General features: G+C 37.4%; 1 protein-coding gene across 3 annotated transcripts; it reads left to right on the forward strand.

Moving 5' to 3' along the window:
- Positions 1-118: 118 nt before the first annotated feature.
- On the forward strand, positions 119-13,984 carry gpsm2 (G protein signaling modulator 2). Of its 3 annotated transcripts, none has more exons than XM_039657602.2 (15): positions 119-331; positions 2,993-3,321; positions 5,348-5,569; positions 6,095-6,230; positions 7,710-7,849; positions 7,942-8,065; positions 8,150-8,265; positions 9,901-10,056; positions 10,178-10,286; positions 10,402-10,531; positions 10,644-10,726; positions 10,868-11,041; positions 12,670-12,838; positions 12,923-13,161; positions 13,278-13,984. In XM_039657602.2, the coding sequence occupies exons 2-15, from the start codon at positions 3,260-3,262 to the stop codon at positions 13,425-13,427; spliced, it is 2,010 nt and encodes a 669-aa protein (XP_039513536.2). In that variant the 5' UTR covers positions 119-331; positions 2,993-3,259; the 3' UTR covers positions 13,428-13,984. The 3 variants fall into 3 exon arrangements, with proteins under 3 accessions (XP_039513536.2, XP_039513537.2, XP_088987198.1); XM_039657603.2 differs by having other exon boundaries at positions 12,926-13,161; XM_089131072.1 differs by lacking the exon at positions 2,993-3,321 and having other exon boundaries at positions 175-331.
- The last annotated feature ends 3,711 nt before the right edge of the window (positions 13,985-17,695 follow it).

Consider the following 17,695-nt stretch of genomic DNA (forward strand, 5'->3'; position numbering starts at 1 on the left):
CTGAATAAATGTGTTTTTCGACAAAAAGTAGAACGATAAAACATTCAAATTTCATTGGTGATTCATACGGGGAGTGGTTATATTTGAATTATGGGCTCTGATTGGTCACTCGAGTTACAACCACGAATCGGCACGCCCCCTTTGTCCGGGTTTGTGTAAAAAAGGTCTCTAAAGTCTAAACTGCTTTGAAGTCAAAAGAAATTTAAACGCGAACAGTTTTAGTTCATCGGTTCTTACAACATGTTCGGATTTAACTGATTTGTTTTATTGATTCTGTTGGTTGTAAAACGAGGAACCGAGAGAAGGATTGGTGGTGGGAATCGAAGTTTAAGTGAGTATGACTGAAGTTTGGCCCGTAACGGCCGTTAAGACAGACTAGCACGTCATTACAAACTGATCATACTGTATCAACTGAAAAGCCGAATTTTAAACTTCAGCGCGCTCGGAGATCTTGCATATTACGATTTCATAAAAAATGGAACACTGGTTGTTTTATCTATTGAAAAACAAAATTCTCCTGTGCCCTAGAGGTAATGTATGGTAATACGTTTGGATTATACTACAAGCAATATTGCAATTTTTGTGCTTTTCCTCTCTGGTTTTGTTTGGGTTTGTAGCTACATTAAGTTACAGAAGTCGGTGTTACGCATGTTCAAGCTTGGTGTTTTTGCGTGCTCTATACCTCCAGTTTCGATAGAATAAATATTGTGCTTAATCCTGGGCTTTCTTTTACTATTTGCTTTGGGAGTGAGACATGGGTGAGACTAACGTTACTGCTTTATGAATAACGACTGACCCCGTGCTATTGTTACTTTTTCAGAATTATGGGTTTTGGTTGGGCAGTACAGTTTCTATTCTTTATTAACTTTCAAACATCTACCTGTCTAGCTATCTAAGTTATCTTTATACAATATTCGTATTCAAAATGCTAACATGGCCAACATACCTATCCTCCTGGCACAATGCAATGGAAAAATTTGTTGAATTTGAGGAATGTTTACTGCTTAAAAAGGTTTTAAAGACCCCTTGTACACACCAGTAACAGCTGTCAAGTGACAGTCATGCATAATATGATGACAGTGAAGTCATCATAGCTTCCTGTGTGTCATGGAAGGTGCAGCTTGTGTTTTTCTACAAGCTTTGTCTTTCTAACCTCTATTCATGCCTCATCTTGTCAAGATACTGTGTGTGAGGTACTATGAGAAGCACACAGCTGTTTTTTTCTGTTAGAATTATGACACACAAACCAGTTTTGTAACTGACTCTGATGTTTTGGTGTTCATTTTGTTCTTCAGAATGGAAAAAAAAAAGAAAAAACATTGGATTTGAAGGTCTTTGGCTCAAATGCTGTGTGAGACTGAGAGTGTATGTTGTTGTCGTCGTCAGAAAATATTGCTCTTTCCCATTTACCATTTTACCAAGGGTTTCGGTCTTGTTGTTTAAACTTAGGCCTAAGTCAGGGAGTTTCAACTGAGCTCTCTTTTTTTGGCAGCTTTGGTTCCACAAGAATTGTGTTCCATTAAAAGTTATAAGCATGAACCAAAACAACCAACAATGAGATGAATCTCATCTTTACAATCTTAAATATATTTGAAAATATGACTGTATACAATTGTTTTAATGAAGGAAAGAACTACAATTCCAAAAAGCATTCCATACATTTTGAAGTAGTTTGAGAAAATAGGGAGATTACTCTATTATTAGCTACATCATTTGCAATTATTCATAGAAAATGGGAATAGGTGAGTCAGTGTTCTCAATTCTCTGATTGGTGGAGATTTCTCTGTAGAATCATGGGTAATTTACTTTCTTGTCAGCATTCTGTAAACACAATTATGTTAAAATAAGTTGAAATAATGTGGGCAGATGGCTTCAGCAAAACCAAATACATTGACTAACAAGTACAACCTTGTAGCTTGTAGTAGTAGATCTGTCTTTAACAGTCCATTTCCCTTTTAAGAAAATTAATGGGATTTTTACTTTAGAAGTCCTGCCACCCGCCCATTTAATATCCTGTTTCCAGTATAAGTAATAAAGCAAATGTTTCATGTTGATTTTAAATTTAAAACACATTAAAGTCACCTTGTAATGTAAATTCAGCCTATTTTGTTATTCTATATTTGTTAGGCATGTTATCAATCTCATTGTGAATGATTCAAATGTTTAATTTTGTTTCAATATTTCACGTATGCTGGACTTCTCCAATCTTTTAATCTGCTTATATCATGCCTCTCCACAATCTACTGCAAAGTGCACATTAAATTGAGTTCAACACCCACATTTCAATATCTAATCAACAGCCAATGGATTGAACTATGTCCTTGTGGTTCAATTGTTTTCATTTACAGTAATCTGTTACACTCAAAAAAAGTATGTCAGCTTACTGAAGAAAGATCTGTTGCGAGTTCCATTTCATTGTGACTTTATGCGCTTGACTAGTAGTAGAAAATATGACAGACCACATCAACACATTGTGCATTTGTGTATTTGCACAAATATAATTATATAGATTTAATGTTTTAGTGAACATGTCTCTATGGTTCCTCAAGCTGATTATCTTGTTTCTGGATTAGTTTGGCAATGACAAACCAGCTTTCCAAATGTCACAGAGGTGTAATATTTTTGAAAGTAACCGACACTCATCATCAGAGTTTAAAATGGTCTTTTTCCTATTTCTTTTACATCTGTGTGGATTTGTAAGAGAAAGGTGAATAAAACTATTTTCTTGTTGCAAACAAGAACATGTTTTTTCATGCTTTGGTACTGGCCCGCATGCATGGCAGATAATCAGCTGTGTTTATGGGCTGATTGCTCTTGCTTTCTCTCTTGCTGTTGGGATCCCTTGGTTTAGCTTTCACATACACATCGCTGCTCACACACACACACTTAATATCTGCCTCCCTTGCATGTGTCTGCCGCTCAGTGGGTGTTACCATGGCATTACGCATAGAATGAGGGTTCACACTCGACATCTTGTGTTCTCTTCACACAGAGCTCCGGAAGAACATCCTGGACAAAACACACAACAACACACACAAACACACACTTCCCAGACCCACTGCTGTGGTGAATATAAGTCTGGATAAGCTCATCTGTAGCGCACTGGACTCTGCCACTGGAAAACATCAAAGACTTTGGAAGTGTATGCAAAAACTAAAGTTCCAAGTGTTTTGTCTGGAATTCAATTCACTATTCTTCTCTGATGGATTACTTTCTGGACTTGGCTGGGATCAGTAGGCCTACTTCATAATGCTCTTCAATGGCTGTGAGCAGTGCAGTGGTTAGCATGCAGAATGAGAACCGAACCTTTGTCCACTACAGGTAGGCATGTGACACTTGAATTACTTTTTCTTGTAGTTGAAATGCGCCTTTTAAGGTCCAGTATTAACTCATTTAAGACACTTTTTCATGCGTAGTATCAAAAGTGGACCAAAATAGTTTTTGCATATCACTTAATCATAGAGTTTTTATATAGCACTGTATTGTAGCACTGTAACAGGTTACAAATATGTCCTTTGTTTCCACCAAAATAAGGATACAAGTAAATTAAACCTTTCATTAATTCAATAAATCATTGCTAATTATTGCCATTACTTCATCTCCCTTTGTTTTTGAAAATTAAGTTTTAATTGGGAATGTGTTTGATTGAATTTGAATGATCTGATATTGTGAAAGAGATCTAGTGGCAAAATAAAAAACAAATTTTGCATCTGAAATAAGGTCTTCATTTTAACTTAAAAGTGGTATAAATGTGAAATTTTATTGTGTGTGTGTATGAGAGAAAGCAAGTAATTTGCTCAATATTTAATAACGTTTAAATAATTTATGATGATTGCCTATATTCTGTTCTGCAACCCTTGAGTTGTGTTGGTTTTTATCTTTTCGTCAGTCCTCGGCAAACATCTGTCACTCAAAGCCAATTATAGCCTAGGCCATCTCTAAGCATAGACGTATTATTAGTTTGTGAATCCGTGGTACAAACTAAATGGATTTGAGTTACGTGAGGTTTATAATAATCAAACTAATTTACATTAATTTTCAGAGATAAGTTTATAACTACATTTGCTATTTCTGAGCATCTTTTATACCAAATGATTACATTTTTTATGGTGTAGTGTGTTGATCAGTCCTGTCTGATGAAATAATCTTTGCGTTGCAAGTTTCATGACATCAGAAGCAAACGCAGCGGGTCTAATCTCACTTGTATTCCTCTCTCGGTGTGCGCTAATCACACTCGACAGTGGAAAGCAGAAACACAATCAGATTAGCCGTTTAAGTGCTGAGCATGACAGTTTTTGCCAAAGCCATCTTCAACCTCTGCCCTCAAAGACGTCCAATGTGACGTTGTATGATGGACAACTGCTGTGTAGAATATTCTTTTAAAAATCATTTGAGTCTAGTGTAATTCTTGCTGAAGAATTGAGTTGACTGGCAGCCTCATCGTGATGTTTGTATGTTTGGGACGGTTGGTTTTGGAGATTACAGCCCCATCAGAAGACTTTTTAAAGAACAAAGCATTGTAGATGCCTTTCACATGTCCAGTTTTCTTTGGTTGTGTGAGACGGGGAGGCACCAGGTAGGGCCTCTATAAACTACTCTAACATACTAGTTGTTATTATGTGTAGGGAATAATCTACCATGAAATAGTGGTTAAATATTTGCAACGCCACATGTATCATGCAGTATCACGTTGATTGTTGTATAATTTCTTTTGAGTCTTTTTACCATTCAACTTGTTAGATTAAATTAAGCTGCAAGCAGTTTTAAGGATCATATGCTGACCAGTATTAGATTGATAATACTAACAGGAGAATAATCCATGGATGTGTGATTGACGTATATGTACATAACATATCAGTGCCACTAATGAAATATGAAAAGCCTAAAATCAACCTGAAAATGTGTGCAAAAAAAAAAACCCATACCATTGTTATTCTTTGATTTATAAATTGTATCCAATTACAAGGCCACAATAATACGTTTTACTTTTTATATTTTCTTGGTTTACATAAGAAATAGAGAGAAAATTAATTACTCTCTCATTTGAGGTTCCAACTTTTTAAAAATATAAAAAATTATATCTAGAAATTGATCTTGCATGATGTGCACATATTCCTACCACAAAGGAATCAATAGCTTGTCATGGCAGCCATTTCATATCATTTAGTTGAATTTTCCCAGTGATTGTAAATGAATATGTCAGATTTCTCAATGGAGCGTTGTCCTTTGCACTATGTGGGTTTTTTGTCCAAAATGGCCGCATCCTACCTTGTTTTATTTCTACTGATGTTCATGCTGAGACATTAATAAGCTTGTCTACAATAAACAATTGTGCTGCCCTCTGCAGGATGGAGGCATCCTGTTTGGACCTGGCTCTGGAGGGGGAGCGTCTGTGCAAGGTCGGGGATTACGGCGCTGGCGTTTCTTTCTTCGAGGCCGCCATGCAGGTTGGCACAGAAGACCTGCAGGTTCTAAGCGCCATCTACAGTCAGCTGGGCAATGCCTACTTCCACTTGCAAGACTACAGTAAAGCTCTGGAGTTCCACCACCATGATCTTACACTAACTAGGTATGCTCAAACTACTTTTTAGCAATGATGTATGCCAGTAACCATTTGGGGCTAGTAAGATTACCAATTGTTTTGTTTAACTGTGTGAAGGCAAGGCACTGAGTTGTATGTCTGCTGCATACACCAATGTTTTTCTCTGGGTAAAATAATTAAATACTTGCTAAAACAAAATGAAACCTGTACAAAATATAGCAGGGCTCCACAATACTCGAATGCACGGTTCCAGCGTGTATGACGCTTAGTACAATTGACAGAACTGTCACTGTCCCGATCAGGCCAGTCCTGTATCGTCACAACAGTCTTTTGCATGTGTTTTTAAGCCTCGCCAATTTAAATATTAAAGTGCAAGAAAGTGCGAAAGAGAACTCAATTTGGTACACTCACTTTGTGTGAAGTTTTGTGTGTGCGCATGCCCAGACATCACGAATTCTGAATCAACCCCTAAATGATTGTTTTTAATGATAATTGTATAAATAACTGTATTGAATGTTATTGACAGCACTAAGTACTGCTTTGTTCTCTCAGGTCCACCGGGGATCGGCTTGGTGAGGCCAAAGCCAGCGGTAACCTGGGGAACACATTAAAGGTTTTGGGACGCTTTGATGAGGCAGTGGTCTGCTGCCAGAGACATTTAGATATTACCAGGGAATTGGGTGACAAGGTGAGTGATCTATTTAATCAACACAATAGACCATAACTTATCATAATGGAATATATTACATTTTACATTTATTCATTTAGCGTTATTCAATGATGCTTTCATCTAAAGCGACTGCAAATGAAAAACACTGACTAGCAATTCCTCCTGATGAGGCAATAATATTAGTCCCGAAATTGTTTGGAAAAATGAGCTTGTAAACTGACAAAAACAAATCAAATGCGTTAACAATCAGTAAATTAATAGATGCAGACAGGATCTGGTTAAAGGGATAGTTCACCCCAATGTGAATAAAAACCTAAATTGTATCTGTTCATCATATAAGCGATCGAGTCTCTTCTTTATGAACTTTTTAAAGCGTCAAAGTGGTAGTTGTGTCAATGGAAGGACACAAAGCTCTCAGATATCATCAAAAGGTCTTCATTTTGGGTTTTAAAGATTAATAAAAGCCTTATGGGTTTGGAACGACATGTGGGTGAGTAATAAATGAAAGGATGAACTATCCCTTTAAAGGGTTAGTTCACCCAAAAATGAAAATTAAGTCATTAATTACTCACCCCCATGCTGTACCAACCCCGTAAGACCTTCGTTCGTCTTCGGAACACAAATGAAGATATTTTTGATTAAATTTGAGAGCTGTATAACTACCACATTGGCTCCTAAGGGACTGCCTCTTGACGGCCCAGAAAGTCAATGAAGAAAATGTTTAAATATCCCAAGTGACTACCGTGGCTCAACTATATGTTTATCAAGCGACACGAATACTTTTTGTGCGAAAAAACAAACAAAAATAACGAGTTTATTCGACTATTTCTTTTCTTCCTTGTAGGCCAGAACGAGACTTCCTTAGATTTCCATGACGCATGCGCGAGAATTGCGATCTGCTCACACCAGCTTACACTACTTCAGATCGCAATTCTCGCGCATGCGTCGTGGAAATCTAAGGAAGTCTCGTTCTGGCCTACAAGGAAGAAAAGAAATAGTCGAATAAACTCGTTATTTTTGTTTGTTTTTTCGCACAAAAAGTATTCGCGTCGCTTGATAAACATATAGTTGAGCCACGGTAGTCACTTGGGATATTTAAACATTTTCTTCATTGACTTTTTGGGCCGTCAAGAGGCAGTCCTTTAGGAGCCAATGTGGTAGTTATACAGCTCTCAAATTTAATCAAAAATATCTTCATTTGTGTTCCGAAGACGAACGAAGGTCTTACGGGGTTGGTACAGCATGGGGGTGAGTAATTAATGACTTAATTTTCATTTTTGGGTGAACTAACCCTTTAATGCTTTAATTATATAAAACTCTTTGTTATACAATTGTGTGAATCTCATGAATAAATGACTTGTGGTTTACCCAAAAGAGCTTAATTAGAGCAAGTTCTGTGAAGGTACTTGGAGATTAACATCTAAGGTTCACATGCTTAGTATTACGTAGTGTTTTTGTTTGTTTGTTTCTCTTATTTAATTGGCTTTTTTACTACAGGTGGGGCAGGCCAGAGCACTTTATAATTTTGGAAATGTGTTCCACGCCAAGGGAAAGAGTGTCTGCTGGAGCGGAGCAGAACCTGGAGACTTACCTGAGGAGGTCACGACAGCACTTCAAAAAGCCTCTGAATACTACGAGTAAATCTCCCACCAACACTCACATAAGTGGACACTGTTAGCAAGAGTGGTACAGAGTATTTACATCCTCTTTCCTCTCATCAATTGTTTAGGGCGGACCTGCGTATTGTGAAGGAGCTTGGAGACCGAGCAGCACAGGGGAGAACTTACGGAAACCTGGGGAACACATACTACCTGCTAGGAAACTTCAGGGATGCAGTGGCCTCTCATGAACAGGTAAGTGTTCTGTGTCATAAATGAAACTGTAAGGCAGTGCAAAAGCACTCACACTGCACTGTGTGTGAACCGTTTGTCTTCCAGCGTCTACTTATCGCTAAAGAGTTTGGTGACCGGTCTGCAGAGAGGAGAGCTTACTGCAACCTTGGAAATGCTTGCATATTCCTTGGGGAGTTTGAGAGGGCTGCAGAACATTACAGGTGAGGGTGATATTTTTAAACTTTTTTTTTTTTTGAGAGAGAGAGAGAGAGCGGCCATTATAGGTTACATGCCATTATAATCAGTGTCTACACGTGATGCGGTGCGACAAGAAAAATTCCCCGACAGTAAACTGATTCCCCATTCTATTTCTGAAAAGACATACTCCAAGTCTTTGCGCTACAATGACTTTCGCTTCTGAGAAACCCCGAAATGTGAAAAGTAAATGTTTCTCATTAGCGAAAGTCATCATAGTGGGGTAACCTTCTATAGTGGTTAATACGAGACTACATTAAAAATACAGAAAAATTGATAATGCCATCAGAAGAGAGAAAGATTTTAATTTTACCATCACTCCCACGGCCATTGTATTAACACGTTTGATATCCACCTTATTCTGCTCTAAACAATGGGTGCCGCCATGACAACGACTCCGGTTGTCAACTTCCGGTTCGAATCTAGTCTATGCTTTTTTTGCCGTGTTTTAGATTGTGTCATCCTCACATCGCTAAACTAAATCGAAAAAAAAAAACATTCATCAAATGTGATCTGATCACGTTATTTTTTTATTAAATCACAGATAAAAACAAAATGAACGTTTTTCTTTTCTTCGTAACTTCCAAAGGATAGCTGATGCATGACTGCACGATCTCCCTAATCCAGCAAACATCCGACAGTTTCTATCACCCCGACTGCAGAACAGTACTAAAAGGTTAGGCTGATTAGCCCTTTGACTCCTGTCTACCTTTCCTTTCAAAGATGCATATAGTCTATATATTTCTCAGGCCTCTGTGAGGTTAGGCATAACGTTACGCCAAGTTTCAGACCAAAGTCCAGTTTGCGCGCTGTCGCCTCCGTCGTGATCATCTATTGTTTATATACCTCTTATTTATTAAAACCAGTCAATTGGTTGATGAAACATTGATTTAAATTAAGATTCAAATAATAAAAAACGAAATTCACTTTAAAGAAAGGTTTCTTTGTGGTTTCTCTTTAAAATCTCAGTGAAAGTTTTAAAGTCGCTTTCATAACGGTCATGTCCGTGAATATAAAACGCATGTGTCAACTGATATTTTTCTAATGTTTGGACCACTGATCTATATAATATATCATTGTATATAGATGAGTGGTCTGGACTAGAGTGCTAGCATTCTATGTAAACAATACTTCAACAGGAAGTGGAAAACCGTTTAGTCAGTTGAAATCATGGGAAATAGAACGGGCGCAGAATAAGGTGGATGCGTAGATTGTATTAGCGTCAGAACAATAATCTTTGTATTGATTTTTTTTTTTTTGAACACTTTATCATATTAGCAAAATCCAATATTCCACCTCGCATTCATAGATATTGAGATACCAATACATGTTATATGATATACCAATTGATATACCAAGTTCAATACATATGCATATGCTGTATTGAAATAAAACATGTCTTGAGTATTTTAAACTTGTGGTTGCACGGTTTTGTTGTTGAATGTGTGCCCTAACCTGTTTATTTAAGTTTAAGACATGGTTTTTGTTTGATCATACGATATTATTTTATTTGTGCAGGTCTTAAAGTCTTACATTTGATTTTAAAAACCCTGTGCTGTGGTTGTGGCTGAGCTCTGACAGTGATAGTGTTGTGAGTGCAGGAAGGCTCTGCAGTTGGCTCGGCAGCTGAAGGATCTGGCGGTGGAGGCTCAGGCCTGCTACAGTCTGGGTAACACATACACACTGCTGCAGGACTATGAGAGAGCTATCGACTACCATCTCAAACATCTCATTATCGCTCAGGACCTCAACGACAGGTGCTTTCATGCATTATTAGTAGAAGACCACCTAAGAATTCATAATTGCACACAAAATTTGTGCATAATTATTTGCATACATCATGGGGAATGTGTTTTTTTTTTTTTTTTTTTTTTGCAGGATCGGTGAAGGAAGGGCCTGCTGGAGTTTGGGAAACGCACATACAGCACTAGGGAATCATGACCAGGCCATGCACTTTGCAGAGAAGCACTTAGTTATCTCAAAAGAGGTACGTACAGCTATAGACTAGACATTAGGATTTTAGCCATTTTGAATGCAAGCAAACACAACAATAGTTAAATGGATTGTTTTTTATAGAAATGTCCTTATTGTCTTTTATACAGACTGGAGATCGTAGCGGTGAGCTCACTGCTCGCATGAACGTCTCTGATCTTCAGATGGTCCTTGGCCTCAGTTACAGCACAAACAATTCAGTCCTGTCGGAGAACAAAGAGATCGACTACAACCTGCACGGTACAGCACTTCTTTCAGAAGTAGCATCTCAGCCTCTTCTGTATAATGAAGTTGTAATGAAGAAAGTTTTTGGCCATTGTCTTGAGTCAGTATTGTTGTTGTTTTTTTCCAGGAGCCAGACCCAGGATGAGCCGACGGCACAGTATGGAGAACCTAGAGCTGCTGAAACTCACACCTGACAAGATCAACATGAATGTGAGTGCAGCTGATTGTTAAAATCCTTCTTGCGCTGTACCCTTAATTCAGTCAGTAGTGTATTTATTTGATTCATAATCTATATGTATAGTCATCATCAAGCATAAATCCATGTATTCTGATTGAATCTCTGTCCTTCAGGGTCAGAAGTGGACAAGTGACATCCTCTTCAAGCAGTCCAAATCCACAATGGCCAAGTCGTCCTCAAAGCTCTCTTTTGTTAATCGTTTCCGAGGAAAAAAGCACAAGCTGCAGAGCAGCTCCAGTAAAATCCTGCAGGATACCAGCAACACACGGGAAGCTCCACAGAACAAAGTACTTTCAGCACATTTACTAAAACAAATAGAATACTCAAATTACGGTAACGATACTTGTACTGCATTTATTAATCATTGTAAATGTTAATCTCAGAATTAACTGATACATTTTTTACATTCCATCTGTTAACGGTTAATGCACTGAACATTAACAAAAGTTAACTAATGCTGTAAAAACAGTTTGTTCATGTTAGTTAAAGGCATAGTTCACCTAAAAATGAAACTTTTGTCATAATTTATTCACGCTTAATTCGTCCAAACCTGTGTGAGTTTCTTTATTCTGTAGAATACAAAAGATATTTTGAATGATATCGGTAACCAGACAGTTGACTGTGGCCATTGAAGGAAAGAAAAATACTATTGAAGTCAATGGCTACCATCATCTGTCTAGTTACCAACATTATTGAAAATATCATCTTTGTGCTCATACAGGTTTGGAACAACACGAGAGTGAGTAAATAATGACAGCATTTTCATATTTGGGTGAACTATCCCTAAAATGCAATAACTAAAATGAGATCTTACTGTAAAGTATTACCAAAATTACTAATTTCGTAATTGACATTACCATCACAGACTACATAACCACGTTAACTAATAACCAAAGTAGATCACAGTAAACCACAATCTCACATTCAAGTTAAGGTCTCCTTCTGGTTTGTAACGCCCATTTTTCACAACACAATCAACTACAGACATTTTTTGCTGGTCAGATCTATTGCATTGTTGGGTAGTAGTGTTATTTTAGTATTATTTATTTACTATTATTGTATATAAATATATATTTAACTTTTTGTTTTTGTTTCATTTTTTTATTAGTTTTTGTTTTATTTCAGTTAGTTGCCAATACAACATTTACTGTATATTAAAGTGTAAGTCAAGTGTATTCAAGTTTCATTCAAGTGTTAGTTTAATATATATATTTTATTTCAGATTTATTTTAATTAAAGGGTAACTAAACCCCAGGTCAGAGCCTGACTCCCCCCACTGGCAAATGCTGAAAAAGTGGGCAGACCCCAGCGGAGATAGAGGGGACAAAATAGACGCTAAAACACTCTATCCTGATCGTTTTCAATACTCGCAATTCCAACTCCTGAATCGCTACAGTGGTTTTGACGAAACTAGCTGGTTTTTATACTGGCGCTCGTACCAAGAGCGTGGTGAGCTGAAACCGAAGTGCGGAACATCCAATAGGAAAATTCAACTGCAGTAGCCACTGTTCAACCTGAAGAGGGCAGCACTAAGACGTTTTTACACCATATTTTGTAGAAACAGAACACTTTATACACAAATGTCAAAAAAGTTACACGAATCAATGACTGGTATTAATAAAGATCCATTCTTACAGATCATTAACTAAAAAAAGTTGGTTTAGGGTTTAGTTACTCTTTAAACAGAGTTTTGTAACTTTTTTATATGTACAGTATAAAGAAAGAAATGCATCATGTGGAGAGTAACTTGCTCTAATAATATTTCTTTGTGTTAAATTGTTAAAATGAGGTAACCGTTTGTTCTTGAGAACAGTTAATTGCACTTCATGTGTTCTCAGTTCTTCAAAGAGGACTGAGAGGTTGTTGTTGTTGTTGTTGTTTTTTTTTCTTTAACCTTTGACCTTTCTGCCCACAGACTGGAAGTACAGACATGTTAGGAGATGAGGGTTTCTTTGACTTACTGAGTCGTTTCCAGAGCAACAGGATGGATGACCAGCGGTGTGCCGTACAGGATGGGAGGAGCCATCTGTCTGTCAATTCTAGCTCCTCCCCACCCACCACCTCTCCCGCAACCATCAGGAAATGTTAGGCACTCTCTTTTCACATTACTTTCTTTAATTTGACAATCAAGTGGCAATAAAAATGTCATTTTCTCTGTCTCTCTCTAGCAGTCTCAGAGTCGGCTGCAACTCCGGGTCAGGAGCCGTTTCTCAGACTGTTGGCGAATGCTCAGGGCAGGAGGCTGGACGAGCAGAGGGCAGGAACAGGAAACAGTTTGCCCGGCCTGCACACCCTATCCGAACACAGCAGCACTAGCAGCAGACGGATGATCCTCAGCCAGGTCATGGCCAGCACAGACGCCACCGAACCCGACGACCAGTTCTTTGACATGCTCGTCAAGTGTCAGGTGAGACGATGTGTTTGTGTTAACCAGAGATGGGCGTCTTGTAGGAAAATAAATGGGGAAAAATGGCTGAAGTCCATTGGTTAAATAATCCATTCATCTCATTCTGTCTCCCTCAGGGGTCCCGTCTGGATGATCAGCGGTGTGCCGCTCCTCTGCCCTCCGCCCGTGGTCCCACCGTCCCAGATGAAGACTTCTTCAGCCTCATCATGCGCTCACAGGCCAAGAGGATGGACGAGCAGAGAGTCACGCTGCCCTCCTGCCGTTGATCAAACATGCAGTCCCTCTTCTGAACTTCTTATGCAGAAATGAGCTCATTTTCATGCACATGAGAGCTACAAACCACACGCTGGTCAAACACAATGATGGTCAGGTAACATGCATCAGTCTGAACTGTGTCCTATCTGCTAAATGATTATGAATGGCATTTCTTGTACAGCTATACTGAGCAAAAAAGTACTTTTGTTGTAAATAACACATTTTAATTTTTTTACTGGATTTAAGCTTTGTACATTTTCATTTGTTTTAGTTTAGGATGTATTGCTTTGATTATGATCACCAGAGTGAATCACACAAATGTATCTTTTGATACAAGACTGCAGGTTTGTTTGTATTTATTGAATTAACATTGTTTCTACTATAGTGACCTTCCAGTTAGTATGAGATGTGTAATTATGACACAAATATTAATGCATTATTTTTGTAGTTACATTTAGATTTTTTTAAAGAAGTGGTTAAACAAAAAATGTACCTAAAATGTCAAAGTATGATTCGGTAAGATTAATTTACTACACAACTATATAGAAATAAAACCTGTACAGAATTTGTTTTTGCATTCATTCACCTTATTCAATGTTCTTATCAGTCTTATTTATTTGTTTTTTTTTATCTCATTTTTACAGGCAAGCAGATCATTTGCCTTTTCTTTAATTCCAACAATGATCATGTTTTGACTAAAATAGTCAAATACTCGATAGTAGATAGGGTTGCAACTAACAATTATTTTGATAATCGATTAATCGGACGATTATTTTTCCGATTAATCGGATAAATATTATGTTTATTTTTTTTGTTTATTATAACTAAATAAAACCCTAAATCAGGGTTGTGGCGAGCAGGGTGAGGCCTCATTGATTTGATATTGACTATTTTGTTAAAATCTACTTAATACAAACAACTTCATTATAAAGAAAAACAACAAATAAAAAATATATATGACCATAACCTATGACAAAAATGCTATTGTAAACTAGATTAGTGGATAACTCAGCAAAACTTAGCCTAGAAAAATCACAAGTGCACAATAATTCTATAAAATCTAAACATTTAGTGAAAAAAAAAAAAACATTCCTTAGTGGGGAACAAATAAGAGACAAGAAGTGTAGCACTAAATTTGGTAAAACGTTACACATTGCTCTTTGTATTGTTGTAAAATAACAACGTAAAAATAAGATGCACAGCTGTTTTAAATGTACAGCACGGCTGTTTAGTGAGGCAGTAACATATAATAGCTAGGACAGAACAAGAAAGGCTATTAATAAGCTTTCATTGCGCAAAAGTATTATGACATGATTGTGAAAGACTCCAAAACAGTGCTGAACACTTATGAACTTATGAACTTATGCGCACCGCAAGCGCTGAATGATGCGCTTGAAGCAACACGGAGTCACAGGGCGGCGCGCAGCTCTTCGAGTCCGCCGCATTGAAAAGTTAAAAGCACCAAGGAAAGACAAAGACATATCGATGCAAAGTGTAATATTCAGTATCTATGCAATAGTTTATTCAGCCTTTTCTTTTAACAGTTTTAAATTTCAGTTAGGCTACTGTGCGCATGAAGAACAATTATAGTGCGCTGACTCTACTCTAGTATTGTGATCTAACAGACACTCAGACTCAGTTGAAAGTGATTAAGTTACAGCAATAAAAGACTAGCAAGATAGTCATTTTATGAAACCATAGACCTATCTTATGGAAGGCATTTTCTGCCAAAATTAAATAAATAAATTAAACGATAAAAATTAAAAATAAAACAAGTTTAACCATTTCATTACAGAAAATGGTACGCAGAATATGTGACAAAATTGATAATGAAATTAAATGATTTCATTTTCATTTTCACGGTGATAGTGCATCATCCCTGTCAAATTGAAAAATAAAATGCAATTGGTGATTTCACGTTTCATTTTCACTACAATCTCGAGGCAAGACTGCCAATATTAAAATGAAAAGGCAAAAGTGAAAAGAAACTGCCCAGACAGCAAACTGACATTGAATCAACGTGGAAACGACGTCTCTCATGACATTGAAACAACGTTGATTTGCTCATCGAATTAACGTTGAACCAACGTCAGACGCGGCATTCTTCAAAGCTAAATGAAATCGAAAATTGGTTTGCTTTCATAACGTTGAAACAACGCGTTGATTTCAAGTTGATTTTCCGTTAGTTTTGAAAGAATGACGCATCTGACGTTGGTTCAACGTTAATTCGATGAGCAAAACAATGTCAGATCAACGTTGTTTCGATGTCATATTTCCACGTTGATTCAATGTCAGTTTGCTATCTGGGTGCAAATACAGTTTTCACAAAGCTTTTTATTAACATTCACGCTATAATAGTGACAGAAATCAAATTCAAATGTAAAGTTTAGTTTTAAATTTTAATCATTTTATTTCCTCTTTTATTTCACAGTTTTGATTTTCGTTTTCATTTTCAAAGACAACCTGTATGCAAATTATATGTTAATGAGTGGGTGTGGTTCGCAACGCCGTTGCGTGGAGGATGGAGGAGGGAAAATGTCGGTTATGACCAGTATAGCAGCAGAGTTAAACCAGCTTGCAAATATTTCGGATGATGATGACTTCATTTTGCTTCGAGTTGAATCTATCTTAGACACACTTGGGCACTTTGCAGCCGTCACAAACTCCGATGTTGATCATCTAGTTGTTAATAATCTAGGTGAGGTTGTGCAGTGCCTTCAGGCAGTAAATTGTCCGGGGAGTCTCGTCGGCCCGGGTCGTCCAAGGTATGACATCCCATTAGAAACGCTAAGGATGTATCTTCTAAATGGTTTTACTGCTCAAGAGGTAGCAAACTTATTCGGAGCGAGCGAGAGAACCATCAGACGGAGGATGAAAGAGCATCATATGAGGTACGGAACTGAAGCGAACAGCTTTCACCTTGTTGCACGTAACATTATATTTAAAATGGACCCTTTTCAGTTTTCACGGACTGGTTAAGTTACATTTCCACGTTTAGTAGTAACATCGTAAAAGTCAGCAAAGCGTTTTTCATGTAAAATATATATTGTGCACTTTATTTGTAATTTAATGTAGGCCTACATTTGTAACACACCGCGTGTGATATTAACTGCATTAAATGATCAAAAAATAGCTGCTGCGTGGCTGTTTCTAGTACAACTGCTGCTGATTATGTGACGGTAACGTAAATCTTTGAACTCGAAGCAAAATGAAGTCATCATCATCCGAAATATTTGCAAGCTGGTTTAACTCTGCTGCTATACTGGTCATAACCGACATTTTCCCTCCTCCATCCTCCACGCAACGGCGTTGCGAACCACACCCACTCATTAACATATAATTTGCATACAGGTTGTCTTTGAAAATGAAAACGAAAATCAAAACTGTGAAATAAAAGAGGAAATAAAATGATTAAAATTTAAAACTAAACTTTACATTTGAATTTGATTTCTGTCACTATTATAGCGTGAATGTTAATAAAAAGCTTTGTGAAAACTGTATTTGCAGTTTCTTTTCACTTTTGCCTTTTCATTTTAATATTGGCAGTCTTGCCTCGAGATTGTAGTGAAAATGAAACGTGAAATCACCAATTGCATTTTATTTTTCAATTTGACAGGGATGATGCACTATCACCGTGAAAATGAAAATGAAATCATTTAATTTCATTATCAATTTTGTCACATATTCTGCGTACCATTTTCTGTAATGAAATGGTTAAACTTGTTTTATTTTAAATTTTTATCGTTTAATTTATTTATTTAATTTTGGCAGAAAATGCCTTCCATACTATCTATCTACCTATCAATGGGCTTTATGCCCAGCTGCACTACTTCCTGAACTTCAGCCAGCTCCTTGTTTCCTGTCTGCCATTATTGGTCAAATTGATTAATTCAGGTGTGCTTGACCTCAGTAGTCATGGCAACAATAATCAGACACACCTGAATTAATCAATTTGATTTTGATTTCAAAACGGCGAATTGTGCTGAAAGGTGAGTGATTTTCGTGTATGCGGCATATTGATAGCGGTTCGCTGATGCCCGCAAATTAGTTCAAACAACTCACGGAATCAAGAGCGGGCATGAGGGACAGAAGATAATGTGCTCCAAACAGTCTGTGTTGTGCGCGCGAGGCAGGGTGGAGTGGCGAGGGAGAGAGACCTTGCATGTGTGCCTCATGAAGCGCATGTAAGAAGCATGTAACATGTAAACAATCCCCGTGAAGTAATCAGACCAACTAATCGATAATGGCATTCGTTGACAACGATTTTCATAATCGATTA

This window comes from Pimephales promelas, chromosome 5 (genome assembly GCF_988280905.1).
Source record: "Pimephales promelas chromosome 5, fPimPro1.hap1.1, whole genome shotgun sequence".
NCBI classification, from domain to species: Eukaryota; Metazoa; Chordata; class Actinopteri; order Cypriniformes; family Leuciscidae; genus Pimephales; species Pimephales promelas.